This window comes from Symsagittifera roscoffensis, chromosome 3, assembly GCF_963678635.1.
Source record: "Symsagittifera roscoffensis chromosome 3, txSymRosc1.1, whole genome shotgun sequence".
Taxonomy (NCBI): domain Eukaryota; kingdom Metazoa; phylum Xenacoelomorpha; order Acoela; family Convolutidae; genus Symsagittifera; species Symsagittifera roscoffensis.
Window position 1 is genome coordinate 80970353 of NC_087064.1, and position 15097 is coordinate 80985449.

The window sequence follows — 15097 nt, forward strand, 5'->3', positions numbered from 1 at the left end:
CTCGAGGCCCACCCTGATCCGTGCTCGCTGCTTGAGGGTGAAAAAATAATTCTGAGCTCAAAAATTACCAAACAAAATGTATATAATTCTTAACCAGGGAAACAACAGCGGTTCTCCATGAACAATTGAAGAGCTCGGATGTCGGTACTTTCTTCGCGGGAAACTCGGTTTTAAAGGGTTCAAAGACATTTTTGAATAATACAAGGCCATAAGTTTGTATGTCAATATGGACTTTGTATACACCACAAAATTACAAATTAGCAAGGTTGTGATCAATTATGACCTAAGCGTTTTGAAATTGAGTTATGTACTGAAAGCTAAATAGTATAATGTGTGTTGAGAAATTTATTTAAAAGCGTAGACCGATAGTGAATTAGGCATAATCGAAAACAATTGTTTCGAAAAGTGAATTTAAAAAATGATTCAATAATTCCAGAAAAAAAATATGTAATTTTTTGCATTTTTTTTTGATTTTTTGAAAAATCATATATTTGTCAAAAAAACCCTACATGAAGCTTCCAAAAGTTCAGAAGTTCACTTTCATCAAAACTGCTTGCCTTTGAACTCGGCGTTTCCGATGAAGATGTCGTACTTCTCGTCTCCCGTGATGGCTGGATCATTGATGACCACTTTGGCAATCGGCTTCCCTTTGAACTCCGCACCAGTTCCCTCGATTGAACTGAACACAAAATTTGGCGTAGACAAATCGAACACGCAAAAAAAAACATAACGAGCTAATTTTTTTAGTCAAATATGGTGGAATCCCTCATACGCGAAGGACCGAATGCGCCAAAATAAAAATCAGCCAATCAGATTTCGGTAATCTAAAATTTGGAAAGAAAGTAAACATTTCCAGGGACTGAATATAAAAACGGCAGAAGTATGCAAAATTTTCAAAATGTCGCTGACCGCCGCCGAATTGGAACAAATTTTATAAAAAAAATTTATTTCTATACTTTACCTGCAGGAGCATTTGACATGCAGCGGGAGGTCACCTGCCCCACTGGCACAGGCGTCCTTGAGACCTTCAGAACACTCACATACTTCCTCCCCGTCCTCATTCGACAACTTCATCTCGGGGTTCAGAACATCAGCCGCTGAAGACATAAAAAACAATCAGCCGCAGGGAGAGGACAATAGAGCAAGTTAATTTTGGACAAAAAATGGCCAAGAATTTAACATGATTGAACAAAAGTTGCTTGGTAATAGGGCTACGGGTTTTTTTATTAAGATTCGCAAAACGGGTCTGGTAGTTGAAAAAATAAGCACGAATAGAAACATAGGTAAATAGAAAAAGCACGAATAGAGATAAACAGAAAAATTGTACGTAAAAAATCTATAGAAAAAGACATCTCGACCTCGATAAGAACTTTTTCATGATTTTCATTGAAGCTGCAATTTCTACTACCAAAAGGGCTTCAATATGCTTCAATGCACTCCGTGGATTCTTCCCTCAAAACCTATAAAGCCTTTTTCCTTAATATCATGTCAACAGTCCAGATAAACTTGGTTTCCAAAATTATCTCTGTATGGAAACTTTTACAATAACAAAGAAAACAACAACCCCTAATAGGACAATACCACAGAAAAAGCTGCGTATTGAATTCATTCCACTAAAACGTATTGAAGACTAGTGAAACCTGAACAGTTGCTGGAGACAATTAATATGACAAATTACAGGCATTTTACATAGGTAACTACTATCAAAGATCTTATCCCTACATTTGAAGTCATGCAAAAATGACACAGAGGCTAAGCGGAGCTTGGCAATACTTGCGATGCAACACAAATATAAAAAATCAAAAAAATTTTAGATGTTGAAAAATCTAGGTCAACCAAAAATTTTGTATGTCTTGATAAAAACAACTACGGGCCCAGCTAAAGCTGGAGGTACATGTTTGATATTGAATGAATTTGCTATACTAATGCGGCACAAAAATGGTGATTTCAAAAGTTGGACTTGGCCTAAAACCTTAGTGGTTTCTCTACTAAAAAATAAGTGAGAAAAGTAAGAAATTTTGAGATAATCAATTTTCCCAAAGAGATTTCATTCTATTACAAAAAATTCAGGAATCGCTGCTTCTACAGGAACAATTATCGGAATCCGTTCTTTCAATGGAATTTCTAAAAAATGTTTAAAAAACTTCTAAAATTCTAAAAAGCGTTTAAAAGACTTTCCAAAATCCATAACGTTTCTCTGCAAACAGCAGGTTATGGCCGCTTAAGTCGAAAAGATTTTCAAAGTAGGGTGTTTCGGCTGAACACAACCTGAGAATTGGACCGGTAGTTTTCTCGTAAAGCCAATAAGTTTGCAAAAATTGTCAAAGATTCAAAACTTTGATTTGTTTGAAGGCCATAACTTTTTTCTAAACAACTGGTCTTAAACAACAATAAACCGACAAAAAATAAGCTATAAATAATTCGCCGGCAACTTTAGTAGAAACAGAATAAATCCCGTTTGGAAAAAGGTCCGGCTCAGATTAAAACGCAAGACCTTTGCCAAAACTAAGACCTTTGAAAAGATATAGTTGATCAAACGAACACATCCGTTTTTCATCAGACATCTAGGAATAAATAATAAGAATTGACGCTAGTCATTTACATTTGAACACCATGAGACTCAAACTGCCGATTACACAAGAGAGGCTATCGAAACACATGGCTAGAAACAACACATAAAAAAGAAATTGGAGACATTTTTTTCTATCAACAGCCAATAACACAATGTAAAATTTGAGAGTTTTGAGACAATTGACAAAGAGGAAAAAATTTGAATGTTCTGATGCTCATGTTTACTGAAACCCGCGTAAAACAGTGATCGAAATTATGAGATGTACATATTAATTCAATTCCTGTAAGACGTCTTTCTATACAAATACCTGCGGTAGTTTTATCAAGCCATTTAAAATTCAAAAAAATGAACAATTTCAAAATTATTTCATTTTGCTGTTAATTCTTCTTCCCCCACACGCAATGTCAAAGATAAGTCATGTAATTCTCATCTAGTAACAAGTTATTTGGAACAAATAAATTGCCTCAATCACGGAAATAATTCAGTTTGGAATAATTTACTTTGAAGCACACGCTAATAGCAAACTGGTAACAATGATAGCCGGTTACTGTTCAAGTAGTACAGAAAATTTTGACCATAGTGTTGAAAATACAAAAAAAGTATATCCTAGAACTTGATCACATTCAACAGTCTTAATGGAGTAGAAAAAACTAAAAACATTTTTTGGAAACGCATTAATAGAAAAACTTTAAAAAATCGTTAAAAAGTCAAACAAATTTTAAAAATTTTTCAAAACTTTTTCGTAGAAAGTCTTTGATTCCCAAAATTGCGCAAACAGACTCCATAAACTAATTTTACTTGAGTAAAATTATGTTTTCACGGCTTAAAATAAGCATAAATAAGCTATTTTAAGCCTGCTCGCTCACCTTATTGGCTCGAAATTAGACCAGAAATAAAAAAATTCATAAGCATTTTTCTCGATGCTACAAATAAATTTTCAAATTGCTTCCAAGAATCACGTCTGGAAGGGCTTTACTATGATATATCACTTGACCCATTTCAATGATTATTTGTGGTACCCGATTTTGCGTGGAAAACAAAAAAAAAGAAAAAACTAAAACACACCCGAATACCAAATCCATCCCCATTCGGAACAAAAATCGAATTAGCCAAAGTGAGGCTTTCGAGTCACTTAAAATTGATGTTGCAATGAAATGTGTCAGAACGCGTTTTCTATTTGAAAGACTTTTATCTACAGATTACTTGAGAACATGAAGCTTGGTTCCATTTTTTATGCCCTATGTAAGTTCATAGTTCCCAATGAGCTAAAAAAATAAACCCAACGTATAAAAACATTTAAAAAAACCCAATGATATTGATGAAACTCTAAATCACCAGCAGAAGAACATATCAATTACTAAAAAAACAGTGAATGTTGAATTCAAGCATCAAATTGAAAAAAGAAACAACCATTACTTCCCTTTTGAACTTCTACTAAAGTTTGACCTTCCGTGCACAAAAAAGTACCGATTCACTCTGAGCACTTCAAGGGAATGTTTCAACACTTTTGCTTAACATGTTCTGTAAGCTAGACAATGAGGAGAAAAGATTCCGCTGTCTGGAATTGTAGGTGAGAAAATGAAACTTCAAGGCAACAGTTCTTACTGTTATTAAATTATTCTTATTTTTACTATATACGTCTTTGATGAGAAACTACACAAGAACAAAAAGTAAGCTGATGATTATATTTAGTGAAAACAAGTTTTGTACAGGGTAAACTACAGAAGTGAACCATTGAACACCGAGAACAAGTTATAAGAGTGCTTTTGTTCTTCAAGACGCCAAATTTATAGTTTTGGAGAAATAGTACAAAGTTTGTCACAAGTTAAGCTATTGAATAAAAAATGAAGAGCTTTTATCTAATATTATTAAATCGAAATATTGAAGATTGTATATTACCAGAGATAAACCCAAAGCCTACAAATTCGGTGAAATGAAAGCATAAATTACTTCAGAGCATATGCCTAGAATAGTTTGTTCCAGCGTAGTTGTTACTTGGTTCAGAAGAGCCATGATAAACGAAAAACTGAATGTTTAAAGTAAAATTTCGTCGTACTGAAATACTTAGTTTATGCAGCAAAAACTAGCATGCTATATTAGTTATACCAATACGTTTAAGTCGAGCAGCAAATTACTCCTTAAACGATTTATAGATGATTCTGACGATGATTCATTAATACACTATCAACGAGCTATTGAGAACTGTCAATTGCATTACAATAACTCAATTTCAAAAATAAGCAAGGACTTTGTTATCAAAAAGAGAAAACCTCCTTGAGAAAAATCATACAATGTCTTTTAAATTGTGAATGCAAGTTGTAGTTTCTCATGTAAAATGCGGCAAACTTGTATATGATGCAATTGTATACATAGAGCCGAAGTCCGAAGTAGCACTTCGCATACGCAAGCAAAAATATGACCGACAACGCTACTGGAAAAAACTGAGTGAGTAAAACTTTGAGTCTACAAAATTTCTTAGGTGACACACTCAATTATGAGTCTATAAAAATGCTACGTGACGCAAGCCAATTATGACGCATTAGCAGTACCTGTCAATTTGGAAAGAAATTTACCACCAACATGCCTCAATTTATAAAGCGGACGCATTTTAACTAGCATACGAAAAAGTTCATAAAAAAATCCGACCGTTCCCAGGTTCGAACCCTCTTATTTTGCTGCTGCTCTCCTTCCCTACCTCTACGCTACAGAAACATGATACTTTGAAGCTAAAGTGCTATTTGTAATATAATAGTCTGTGTTAATATCCATAGCATCGGCTGTACTTAATAGCTGGATCAAAATGAACAATTTCAAAATTAACACATTTTGTCGCAAAAATTGCATCGCAACAATATTTGCGACTTAGGTTGAAAAAAAAGAAAGTTCATACTATTCTATGATTGTGTAATGATGCAATGTGGTTTATTGACTAAGTTAAGTGTTTGAAATTTAATTAATTTCATATAAAAAAAGAGTTTGAAATTTAATTAGTTTCATATAAAAAATATGTTTCAGCATAGCTTCAAATATTTGAAACACGTCAAACAATAGTCTTGCAAAACTTAGGTAGAGCTTCCTCATTCGTCTTGACAAACCTTCGCAGAAAAAAACTCATTTAGAGTACAGGAAAATGCAAAAAATGAAAAGGCTTGCCGTTTTCTTAGTATTTAAAAATTATCGCAGTTAACGCGGACCACCAATTTTCATACAAATTTCGATTTTTTCACAAAAACCTCAAATAATTCAACTTTCTTACCTTATTCTTATCATGGTAAAACCGTACCATATCTATACCTTATCTTGAAAACTTAAAATGCTGCATTCTATCTAAACACGCAGCGAGGGCGACCCGAAAGCTATAGCCTATCTTAATACACATGGTTGTCCATGCCTCTCCACTGATCAGCTCCAGCATATACTACTGAAGTACCTAACTGATTAAAGTGTAGTACCCAGATGCATTATCTTTGCCTATCGCTAGAGTACATACGGAACCTGATTTAGAACCATTGGATCCTTCGGAAGTCACTGAAATCCTTCGGATCACTGAAGCCAACAAAGAAGGAGTGATTATTGGAACAGAAGAAGAAAGGAAATTATAATTACTGGGACATTGGGTGACAAGGATCTCTTGTGTGACGTAGATCTGCTCCAATTTCTGATGCAGTCTCTTTCCCCATCGCATGTCGAGTAGCTTCTCCACCTAAGACGACAACAAACTCCGTATGGTGAAGTGGTTACGTCTTATAGTAAACTGGTTGCGGGAGCGGTGGTGAAGTGGTTACGTCTCCGCCTCTCAACCGAAAGGTCGCAAGTTCGAGGCCCACCATGATCCGCGCTAGTTGCTAGAGGGTGAGGCAACAATACCCAGCCCAGAAGAATATCCGAAAAAATACATGTAGTTCTTAAGTAGGGGCACAACAGCAGTTGTCCGTGATGAGCTGTACAGCTCGTATGTTGGTCCTTTCCTTCGTGAATAAAAGGTCTTAACTTATCTAGATTTCCTTCACTAAAAATGTCTGTTTATGATATAATGCACAATTTCATAATATGCGCTACCACGTAACGAATGACCCACAAAAAGAAGTTTGCTTTATCGAGAAAATGCTCTGATAAAATAATCTACCCTGAGGTGAAATTCTAAACACAAAATGCACACAAAAAACATCAAAATTGAGCTCCAAAACGGCAAAAAGGAACAATACAAAAAAAAGACAAAAATAAACGGGAAAACTCTACAGGATTAAAACACGGACCTGAAAATCGAAGCTACTGTTTTAATTTATTTCTAGTACCGAACAGGTTACCTTGCAGTTATGGAGAGATTCGTAACTGAACTCGAACGACACCGAGCCCTCTTTTACTGTTGGGGCTGAAACAAACATTAAAATAGACGGCGAGATCCGCCAACTGATACTGAGAAGTCTTATTTAGCCGAAAAGCAACGAGCATCAAACTCATCTATAGTAAACTGGGCATAACTTTTCCATTATTTCAAGATTCTTCCTCGGAATAAAATGAATATATGCTCTAAATTTTTTGCCAAACCTTAAAATTTAGCGCAAAAATTTCGCCCTTAGACTTTTTCGAATATATTTCTATTTTAAGTTTAACTTAAATTTTTTTACCATGCTAGTGACTGGGAGGAAGAAGGAACTGACCTTTTCTAGAGGCTGCGACCTCAGTTGACCCGTAGACTGTCTCTTTCTGCTCGTGCATGTTGCACTTGACAAGACATTCTTCCATCCCCTTATCGTCTGAAATCAAATCAACAGTCAAAATCTGTCCAAGAATTAAGCTAAAAATTAACATTTTGGCAAAGTATCTTGGAGTTTTATTTGATGACTAATGAAATTTTAAGAAACATACTTAAGACTTCAAAAGCGAGATGCAATACATTTATCTATGACTTATATACTAAGATATTATTTCAAGCAGAATCAGCTACTGCAGATCCACAATAATATAGGATTTTAAAATAAAGATCAACTCCCAGCTGTTTTGAATTAAAAAAAAACTTGATCATTGAAAACTGAGCGTGAACACCTTTTAAGACTTTTTACTGAACAAAGATAAAACCAAAACGACTTATAGAAGTGTCTTCACTGCGTTCATTGAAGTTATTTGTTGACGTAAGTCTGTTAATTGCAGAGAGATTAATGGGCTTTAAAAACCGAAGTTAGTACGCAGTTTCAGGGGGGGGGGGGGAATGATAAATTTTACGTCAAAATTGAACAAGCCTGTTTCGCTTCTGAAGTTGGTGCTGATCATGTAAATTCCGCTCTTCATCTCGTGGAGCTCGGCATAGTGCTGGCAGGAGTAGGGAAGTCTGACGTGCTTCTTGGTGTAGCAGAACAACACTCCCACATCCAGCGAGCCAGAGGGAGACTGGTTGCAGTTCTCGATTCTGGTGATGGGCAGATTCTCAGTCACATATCCTTAAAACAGAACATCTTTTAGTTCCAACGTCCACTGATAAGGGATTGGGTAAAAATCACCTAAAATGAACTGAGGGCAATTTTATACAAATAAGAGATAAATCAATTTTAAAATGTTTCGAGGTCAATTAAGCCTATTGATACAAACGCTCATGAATGAAACGGATTCTGTATGAAACGGATTTTGTGATATTTGAACATTTTTAAGGAAGAAAATCGACCTGGTATATCATTAAGAACATTCAACATTCAAGAAAATATTGACAAAAAAAGCTAGAAACTTCAAATAATCTAAAAACTTATGGGCTGAAGTTATCAAATGCAGCACTTAACGAAACATTTAAGCTGTAGTTTGTAAACTGAACAATCGAATCACCTCCTTGTAATGGTATCTCCTACATTTTATTGAAGTTATAAAGCAACTCACCTTCATCGGTGGTGTTGGTACCGGAATCACAATTGCACTTCTTGGAGGGATCTTCACACTCTCCAAACACGCCACAGGGACACGAGTCAGCATACACGTGGTCCGAACTGGGAGTTCCGAAGGAGCTGAACTGACCATCTCTGCAGAAAAATTAAAAAATGTAACAATCTACGTGATTAACAATCTATCCGACATTAAAATTGCTCTTAACAAAACAGAACAGACATATTTTATTTAGTATAGTTTTCATTTAAACAACTTAACAACTGTCAAAAAATGCTGGACTGTAAACGTTTTCTAGTTTCAACCAGTTTTTGTTAGTGAAAAAAGTTGTCTAGTTTTGCAGCAATGGGCACAAGGATTATCTGAATTTCTATCAGAAAAAAATAAAAATCGGTTGTTTTTAAAAATTTTTGAGGCTTTTTTCATTTTTAAGTCAATACTCACGGCCCGTAGTATTTGACCATCTGATCGTCAGCAAAAATAGGGTTGCCATTACAGTCGAAGCTGACATGTTGCATGCACCCAATCGAAGCGTTAACCACTGCCTGGATGGCCTTAGCTGATGCAGTGTATTGGAGGTCATAGCCAGAGCAGGACCCAGAAGATTCCACCCTGAATATTACACACAAGAGGAAATTTGATTCTTGGCGTTCACGAAACTAGTTTCACATAATAATTGCATCGAACACAATGAAATTCAGGTAGGTAATTGGAAAAAAATTCACAGAAAACGGCGATCCTTGGCACAATTAATCATCGAAATCAACTTGATGACGACCAAAAGTTGTTTTAAACGAAAAAAAAAGAAATCTGGTTAAAAAACTCAAACATTCAAAATTGTATAAAAATAAATGGACTAACGCATCATTGGCTGTAACTATTAAAACACGTGAAAAAAATTTCCGAAATAAAAAACGTACATTTTTGGGGTTAATTGTGTGACGATGGAGCCCTTCTGATCTTTACTTCGAGCCCGATAGCAGAATGCATCAAAAAACTCTCCTTCAAACTGCAACATGTAAGTAGCAGCTTTGAATTCATTATCCTCCAAAGCCTCCTCGCAATTCCTGTACATGACGATATTCTCGGTGACGGTCTCCTTCACGAGGCAAATGACGTCATTGATTGCCGCCTGGATCCCATCGGCCGCGGATCCGAGAAACTCGACCTGTTTGACCGGCAGCATGGCTCTATCTGTGACCCAGAAGAAGTTCTTGCCCTCTTTGTTGCACTTGCAGTCCGTGTCAAGAGGGGTAACTTCAGTGCACTCTTCGGGGTCTAAAAATGAACAACGAAAATAGAAGAAAAGTCAAAGAAACAGCGCGAAATTCACTCAAACTTCGTTCAAAGCGCTGAACAATTTTGTCTAGATCATGATAAACTTAGATTATGACTACTTAAAGTGTGATTACAGAACTAAATTTTCAATATTTGAAAGCTGAATTTTCATAGAGCCAAAATACACAAACAAAAACAATTCAAGTTATAGGTTTCAATTCAAAAACAAATCAACAACTAAGTTCACGCGGTATTGTAAAAATCAAAGCTGGTCTGACTGCGACTAATGCGTAGAAATTACAGCAACGGAGTCTTATGGCATCTACAAAAATCTGGTTTAAGAATTGAGATGAAAGATCTGACCTCCATTGGCTCTGGAACACTGGCCTTCCACTTCGCCTCCGAAGTCCTGAGACCAGTTGTCATTGTAGCCCAGATACCTCAGAGACGTCTTCAGATTATCACCCTCAGCACAGCACACTCTGCACCAAAAGAACTTGATACACTTTTGCAGTTATAATCTTTCTCTTGTTTTCTCAAAACTTTCAGGTTTTTCCATATACAAAAGTTTTCTAGGCATGAGTGTCTGTTTTTGGTTCTGGCGAATTGAAAAACACGATCTGAGATTATCGCCAACACTTTTTTTTTACAAAAGAGGAACTTATCGATTTTATGTTCACATAAACGAGCGTAAACGGCAACTCAAACTACCTTTAAATAGATTCAGTAACCAAAAACAACCAGAAAAAAAGGCGATCTAACTCGATTCTCTGCATGCACATGTAGGCATCGTTCTCCACCAGAACTCTGGAAGCCTTCAGTTTGATCTGGTCGGAGGAGAACACGAGCTCAGAGCTGCATTCGGGTGTCTCACTCGGCAGTTTTGTGTCACCGTCTTTGTTGCATAGTACCTAAATTGAGAAACAGTTGGCAATACGAAACAAATAATTAGAAGCTTGCAAATTGAAATGTGCTCCAAATTTAAAAGGCGCGACCAAAACAGATGAAAAAAGAAACAGAATCAGAAGTTTCAAAAAAATTGAGGCTATCATTTTACTAAGGACAATGGCTGAGCGTAATACATGTAAGAAATCCAATGAAATAAAGCGCAAAAGTAAAAACAACAAAAAAGCGTTAAGTACGATGTTTTCATTAAACAATTTACACAAACCTCAATTTCCTCAAACTGAGGGCTAGCAGGGTCATCTGAAATGTCCAGGAACAATCCGGTCGGCAAGAACTCCTCCCCCGAGGGACTCACGATGTCTTCGGCAATGGCATGTGAGCAGTTCCTAGGCTTCTCCTCACACCCCTGACTCGGGGGGTTTGGGTCGCCTTGGTTTCCCGGAGAACATTCGCACGTGTATCGTTTGTTGTCGACATTCAAAGCGTAGTTCGTGCAGTCGGTAAAGTCGGGAGCACAGTTTGCGTCTCGATTTTCAGGAGAGCACTCGTCGATATCTGAAGGGCATATCAAAGTAATTCCCGATTCAAATTAGAATTATTTATTGAAACTATTGAATAGTTTTGAAAAGTTTTAAGTTGTTTAGAAGGATTTAAATGACTGAAACACAGCAAAAATTTGATTCGTATGGGGATTGAAATATGAATTTAATTGTGATTTTATTGTGAGCGTATAAGTATAAGGGAACAGCCTTTTAAAAACGTATTCTAGAACATTCCGATTTGATGTGATGTTCGGTTGGGTACCTACCTGTGCACACCCATCCATCTCCTTCGTACCCTTCATTACACACACATGTGCCATTTATGCACTCTGCTAGATCATGGCATGTCTCCCCGAAGTCAGCATTGCACGTCCCAGGAGCTAAACGAACATCAAACATAGACTGAAATAGTTGTCAGCCAGACAAAAAAAACAATACTCGACCTCTTAAGTCTACCAATATCAGAACAATACTAGGAAAACATATTGCAATTTATTCCAAAAACTTGGAGCATATCGCTAGTTTAAGATTTGAAACACTAAAAAACGAGATGACTACTCACGGATGCAAAAATGGACTCCGTCTCCGACCCACAAGGGCGGACATGTGCAAGTTATAGTACCATCTGTTGCACTCTCACAGTTTGCATCCTCGTGACACGGCTCCAAACTGCATGGCTTCAATTCTAGAAGAACCAAAAACAGGCCTATCAGATTCTGATTGTTGCATTAATAATCATTAGATTCAATTTAAGAATCAGAAAACTGTTGTAAAATTAGAAAAGAATTGACGGCTCCAGTGCAAATAGCACAGTATGTTCCATTTACATCAATCATTGCAAAAAGTTATTAAAATCGAAAACCTATATATACAAAAAAGACGATAAAAAATGAGAAAAAAATTTGTATATAGTAACTTTCCGGCCATTGTCTTGGGTAGCATTAGAGGATTGAAAATTAGCGTAAAAGAACAAAAGTTATTGGTAGCTTAAATAAGGTCAAAACATTGTGAATTCAGATGGCAATGCACTCTAAGAGTCACTCTCGGGTTCACAGGTGCTGACTTTAAGCGGTGGATCCGACGAGCAAGGACAGCCGCTACAAATGGCACCAGTAAATCTCTCCCTTCTTTGGGAGTGCAGAAAACAACCATAACAACAAGAGTCATCCCACGCTGTAAAATGCACCCCTCTAGCGGTAATATAAGCAATACAGTAGAAAAAATCCTATCTTTCTCGAGCACGCTCATTTAAATTATTCGGCCAAAACGAACAAAAATGAAAATTTCAACCCATTTTTCCTAAGTTGGGTTAATATTGGAAAAAAATCATCATGGCAAAACTTGCTGAAAATTTCAAATGAATAATTATGGTGCAATTTACGTGGCGAAATTCGGGCAAAGAATTTTACACTAAGCAAGTGGTTTGGATCCTTTTAGTCTATAGGAAAAACCGCCGAAAGTACAAGGTCAAAAGACGAACAAATTTAACCAAAGTAACATAATTTCGCATTCCACTTAGCCAAAATAGACTTTTTTTGACTATCAAACGAAAATATATTCATTGATACAAAAACTTAGAAATTATAAAACTATCAATGATAAACACAGAGGTAAAGCTGAATTTCGCACCACTTGCGATACAAAAAAGAATGATTGTGATTAAAATCATATGAAAAGAAATTTAAAATTGAAAAAAAAAAAAACAGAACAATCGTTTTTGTCAATGAAAATTCCAACAAAAGCCCGAAATATCAGGAACAAAGTTACCTGCACCAATTGAAATTTTACACGGTTTTTTGATAATGCAATGAAGATGGTGATTTTTCAAAAAAATCGTACTGCGAGACTAAGCCGATAAAATTAAGCAGACAGCCATAATTTAAACTAGCCGAAAATTTTCGGTTTGCACAAACACAGGTCTCGACTGGAATCGAACTCCTGGGCATGGGTCAAACTCTTGTCTCAAACATGGGCGTTATAGTAATTTAAAGAGGCTGATTTTTTTTAAAATCCTTTCTGCGGAAATAAGCCGACTAAAATAAACAGAACGAATAATAGTCCGAAGATAGACCGAAAAATAATAAAAACTCAAGTTTACAAAGCAAAAGTCCCCCACCGGATTCAAACTACAAGCTTTTGTTGTCTCAAGCAATTGTGTTACCTCTACGCCAGATGCGCCGGATGGTTGATTGTTTTTGACTTAATAATTACAAAGCGGAAACAAAGCCAAAAAAACCTGAGCAGAAACCCTTCAGCTGCAAAAAAACTTGATTCATTACGAGTCTTGCACGTTTTTCGCGCCCTTCCTATAAGCAAATGAACATGATTTGAACTTGCTGAGAAGTCAAACGCCAAGCCCTTCCTTTGAGCAAATCAAGTTTTTCACGCCCTTCCTTTAAGCAAATGAACATGATTTGAACTTGCTGAGAAGTCAAACGTCAAGCCGCAAGAAATCAAATCTGAGCGCGAGTTACTTTTTCTTTAAAAAACTAAATAAAACAACACAACTTATATATTCGAAAGAAAAAAGTAACATAACCAAATATTTGTAAGACTTTTAATTTTTCTGGGAAAATCTTGAAGCAAAAATTTTTTTTCATTCTGCTTGTAAAAAATATTTTGACAACAATAGGTTAAAGAAAATATAGCACATCAAAAAACTTTCTTCAGATGGAAGACTTTTTAAAATTTTCCAACCTGCTCATACCAATAAACACAAAACCTTTTGAGTTGAATTTGTCGAGATTGTTTTTCAATCACCATTTCCTGAACAGAATCAAACAATTGGGAACAAGTGAAGAATATAACTAAGAATAACAGCCTGAAAAATGAGTGTTGTGAAGAGTGAGAAAATATTTTTAAGTTTCATCTCGCCTGTTTCTGAAATACCAAAAAATCGAGTGCATACACGCCTAGGGAAAAAATTAATGTGATCTTCTCTTCATTACGTTCATTGAAACTTAATTAAAAAAGAATCTAACAAAAAAATTGACCAAAGAGATGGATTGAAAAGGTCCAAAAATGTTTAACAAATTTTAAAAAAAGTCAAAAACTTACTTTGCCATCTCCGTTTGTAGCTCTCTACAACCTGAATGAGTGGCTTTGATAGAAATGAAGTTATTCGATTCACTTCAGTGTGTTCAAAACATATGGCGTCTGCTACGCTGATATAGCAAACAAGTCATGCTTTTGTTTTTACTGCTTTTCAAAATTCAAGGCGGGAGGTGAAGACTTTTCTACAACTACATAACATTCACGGTTGAGACTTTGACATATAATGGATGAAACTGTTTTTTAGAATATAGTTGTTTGAAACCGTAAGAAAACGCTTTAAAGGGATCGTTTGACAATTTAATCAAAAAGCGTCAGCAGAATGTTCTCAGTGTCAAAAAATCCCCGCAAACTGCAGAAGCAGCTTGAAAATTTGAACTTAAAACTTAGTTGGAAAGCTATGGATCTAAGCAAGGCGCTCATATAGGTTTATGTTCTCATAAAAAAGGTCAAACAAAAAAAACTTGAATCAAAATTTTTTCGTAGCAGAGTAATTTTAAAAAATCTTTTTTAAGCAAGGCGTGCCTTGCTGAGATCCTTACTTTAACTGATTCTGCTGTAAGCGAATAAATTTTGGCATTTGGAAAATTTTTTTGTTCATTTCGTCGACTGAACACTATAAAAGTTGCATCTTCTTGGTCCGGTGACTTTACAATCAATCCTATTTTTTCAAATCCTACTTTTTACCAGGGGAAAAGCTCAAATATTAATTTTAACTAAAAACGAAAAATTTTAACTAAAAAATTGTAGTTGGAAGCAATTTCGAAATTCATAAACTCAAATTAACTTAAATTCGTATCGTAAACGCAAAAATCTAGAACAGGTGTTAAAACGCGCATTTAATGGTATTTCTAAAACTTGGAAAATGAATTTGAACTCG

At 35.8% G+C, this 15097-nt stretch overlaps 1 protein-coding gene across 3 annotated transcripts in view; it reads right to left on the reverse strand.

Moving 5' to 3' along the window:
* Positions 1-15097, reverse strand: part of LOC134841143 (uncharacterized) — a 112121-nt gene that overhangs the window by 85209 nt on the left and 11815 nt on the right. For all 3 annotated transcript variants that reach the window (XM_063856941.1, XM_063856939.1, XM_063856940.1), the window contains exons 7-20: positions 11729-11851; positions 11433-11546; positions 10890-11179; positions 10481-10629; positions 10082-10200; positions 9361-9718; positions 8885-9052; positions 8438-8577; positions 7813-8010; positions 7234-7329; positions 6880-6944; positions 6179-6275; positions 962-1097; positions 558-679 (exon numbers count right to left, since the gene is read on the reverse strand). In XM_063856941.1, the coding sequence (XP_063713011.1) occupies positions 558-679; positions 962-1097; positions 6179-6275; positions 6880-6944; positions 7234-7329; positions 7813-8010; positions 8438-8577; positions 8885-9052; positions 9361-9718; positions 10082-10200; positions 10481-10629; positions 10890-11179; positions 11433-11546; positions 11729-11851 (2175 nt within the window). The remainder of the gene's footprint in view (positions 1-557; positions 680-961; positions 1098-6178; positions 6276-6879; positions 6945-7233; positions 7330-7812; positions 8011-8437; positions 8578-8884; positions 9053-9360; positions 9719-10081; positions 10201-10480; positions 10630-10889; positions 11180-11432; positions 11547-11728; positions 11852-15097) is intronic.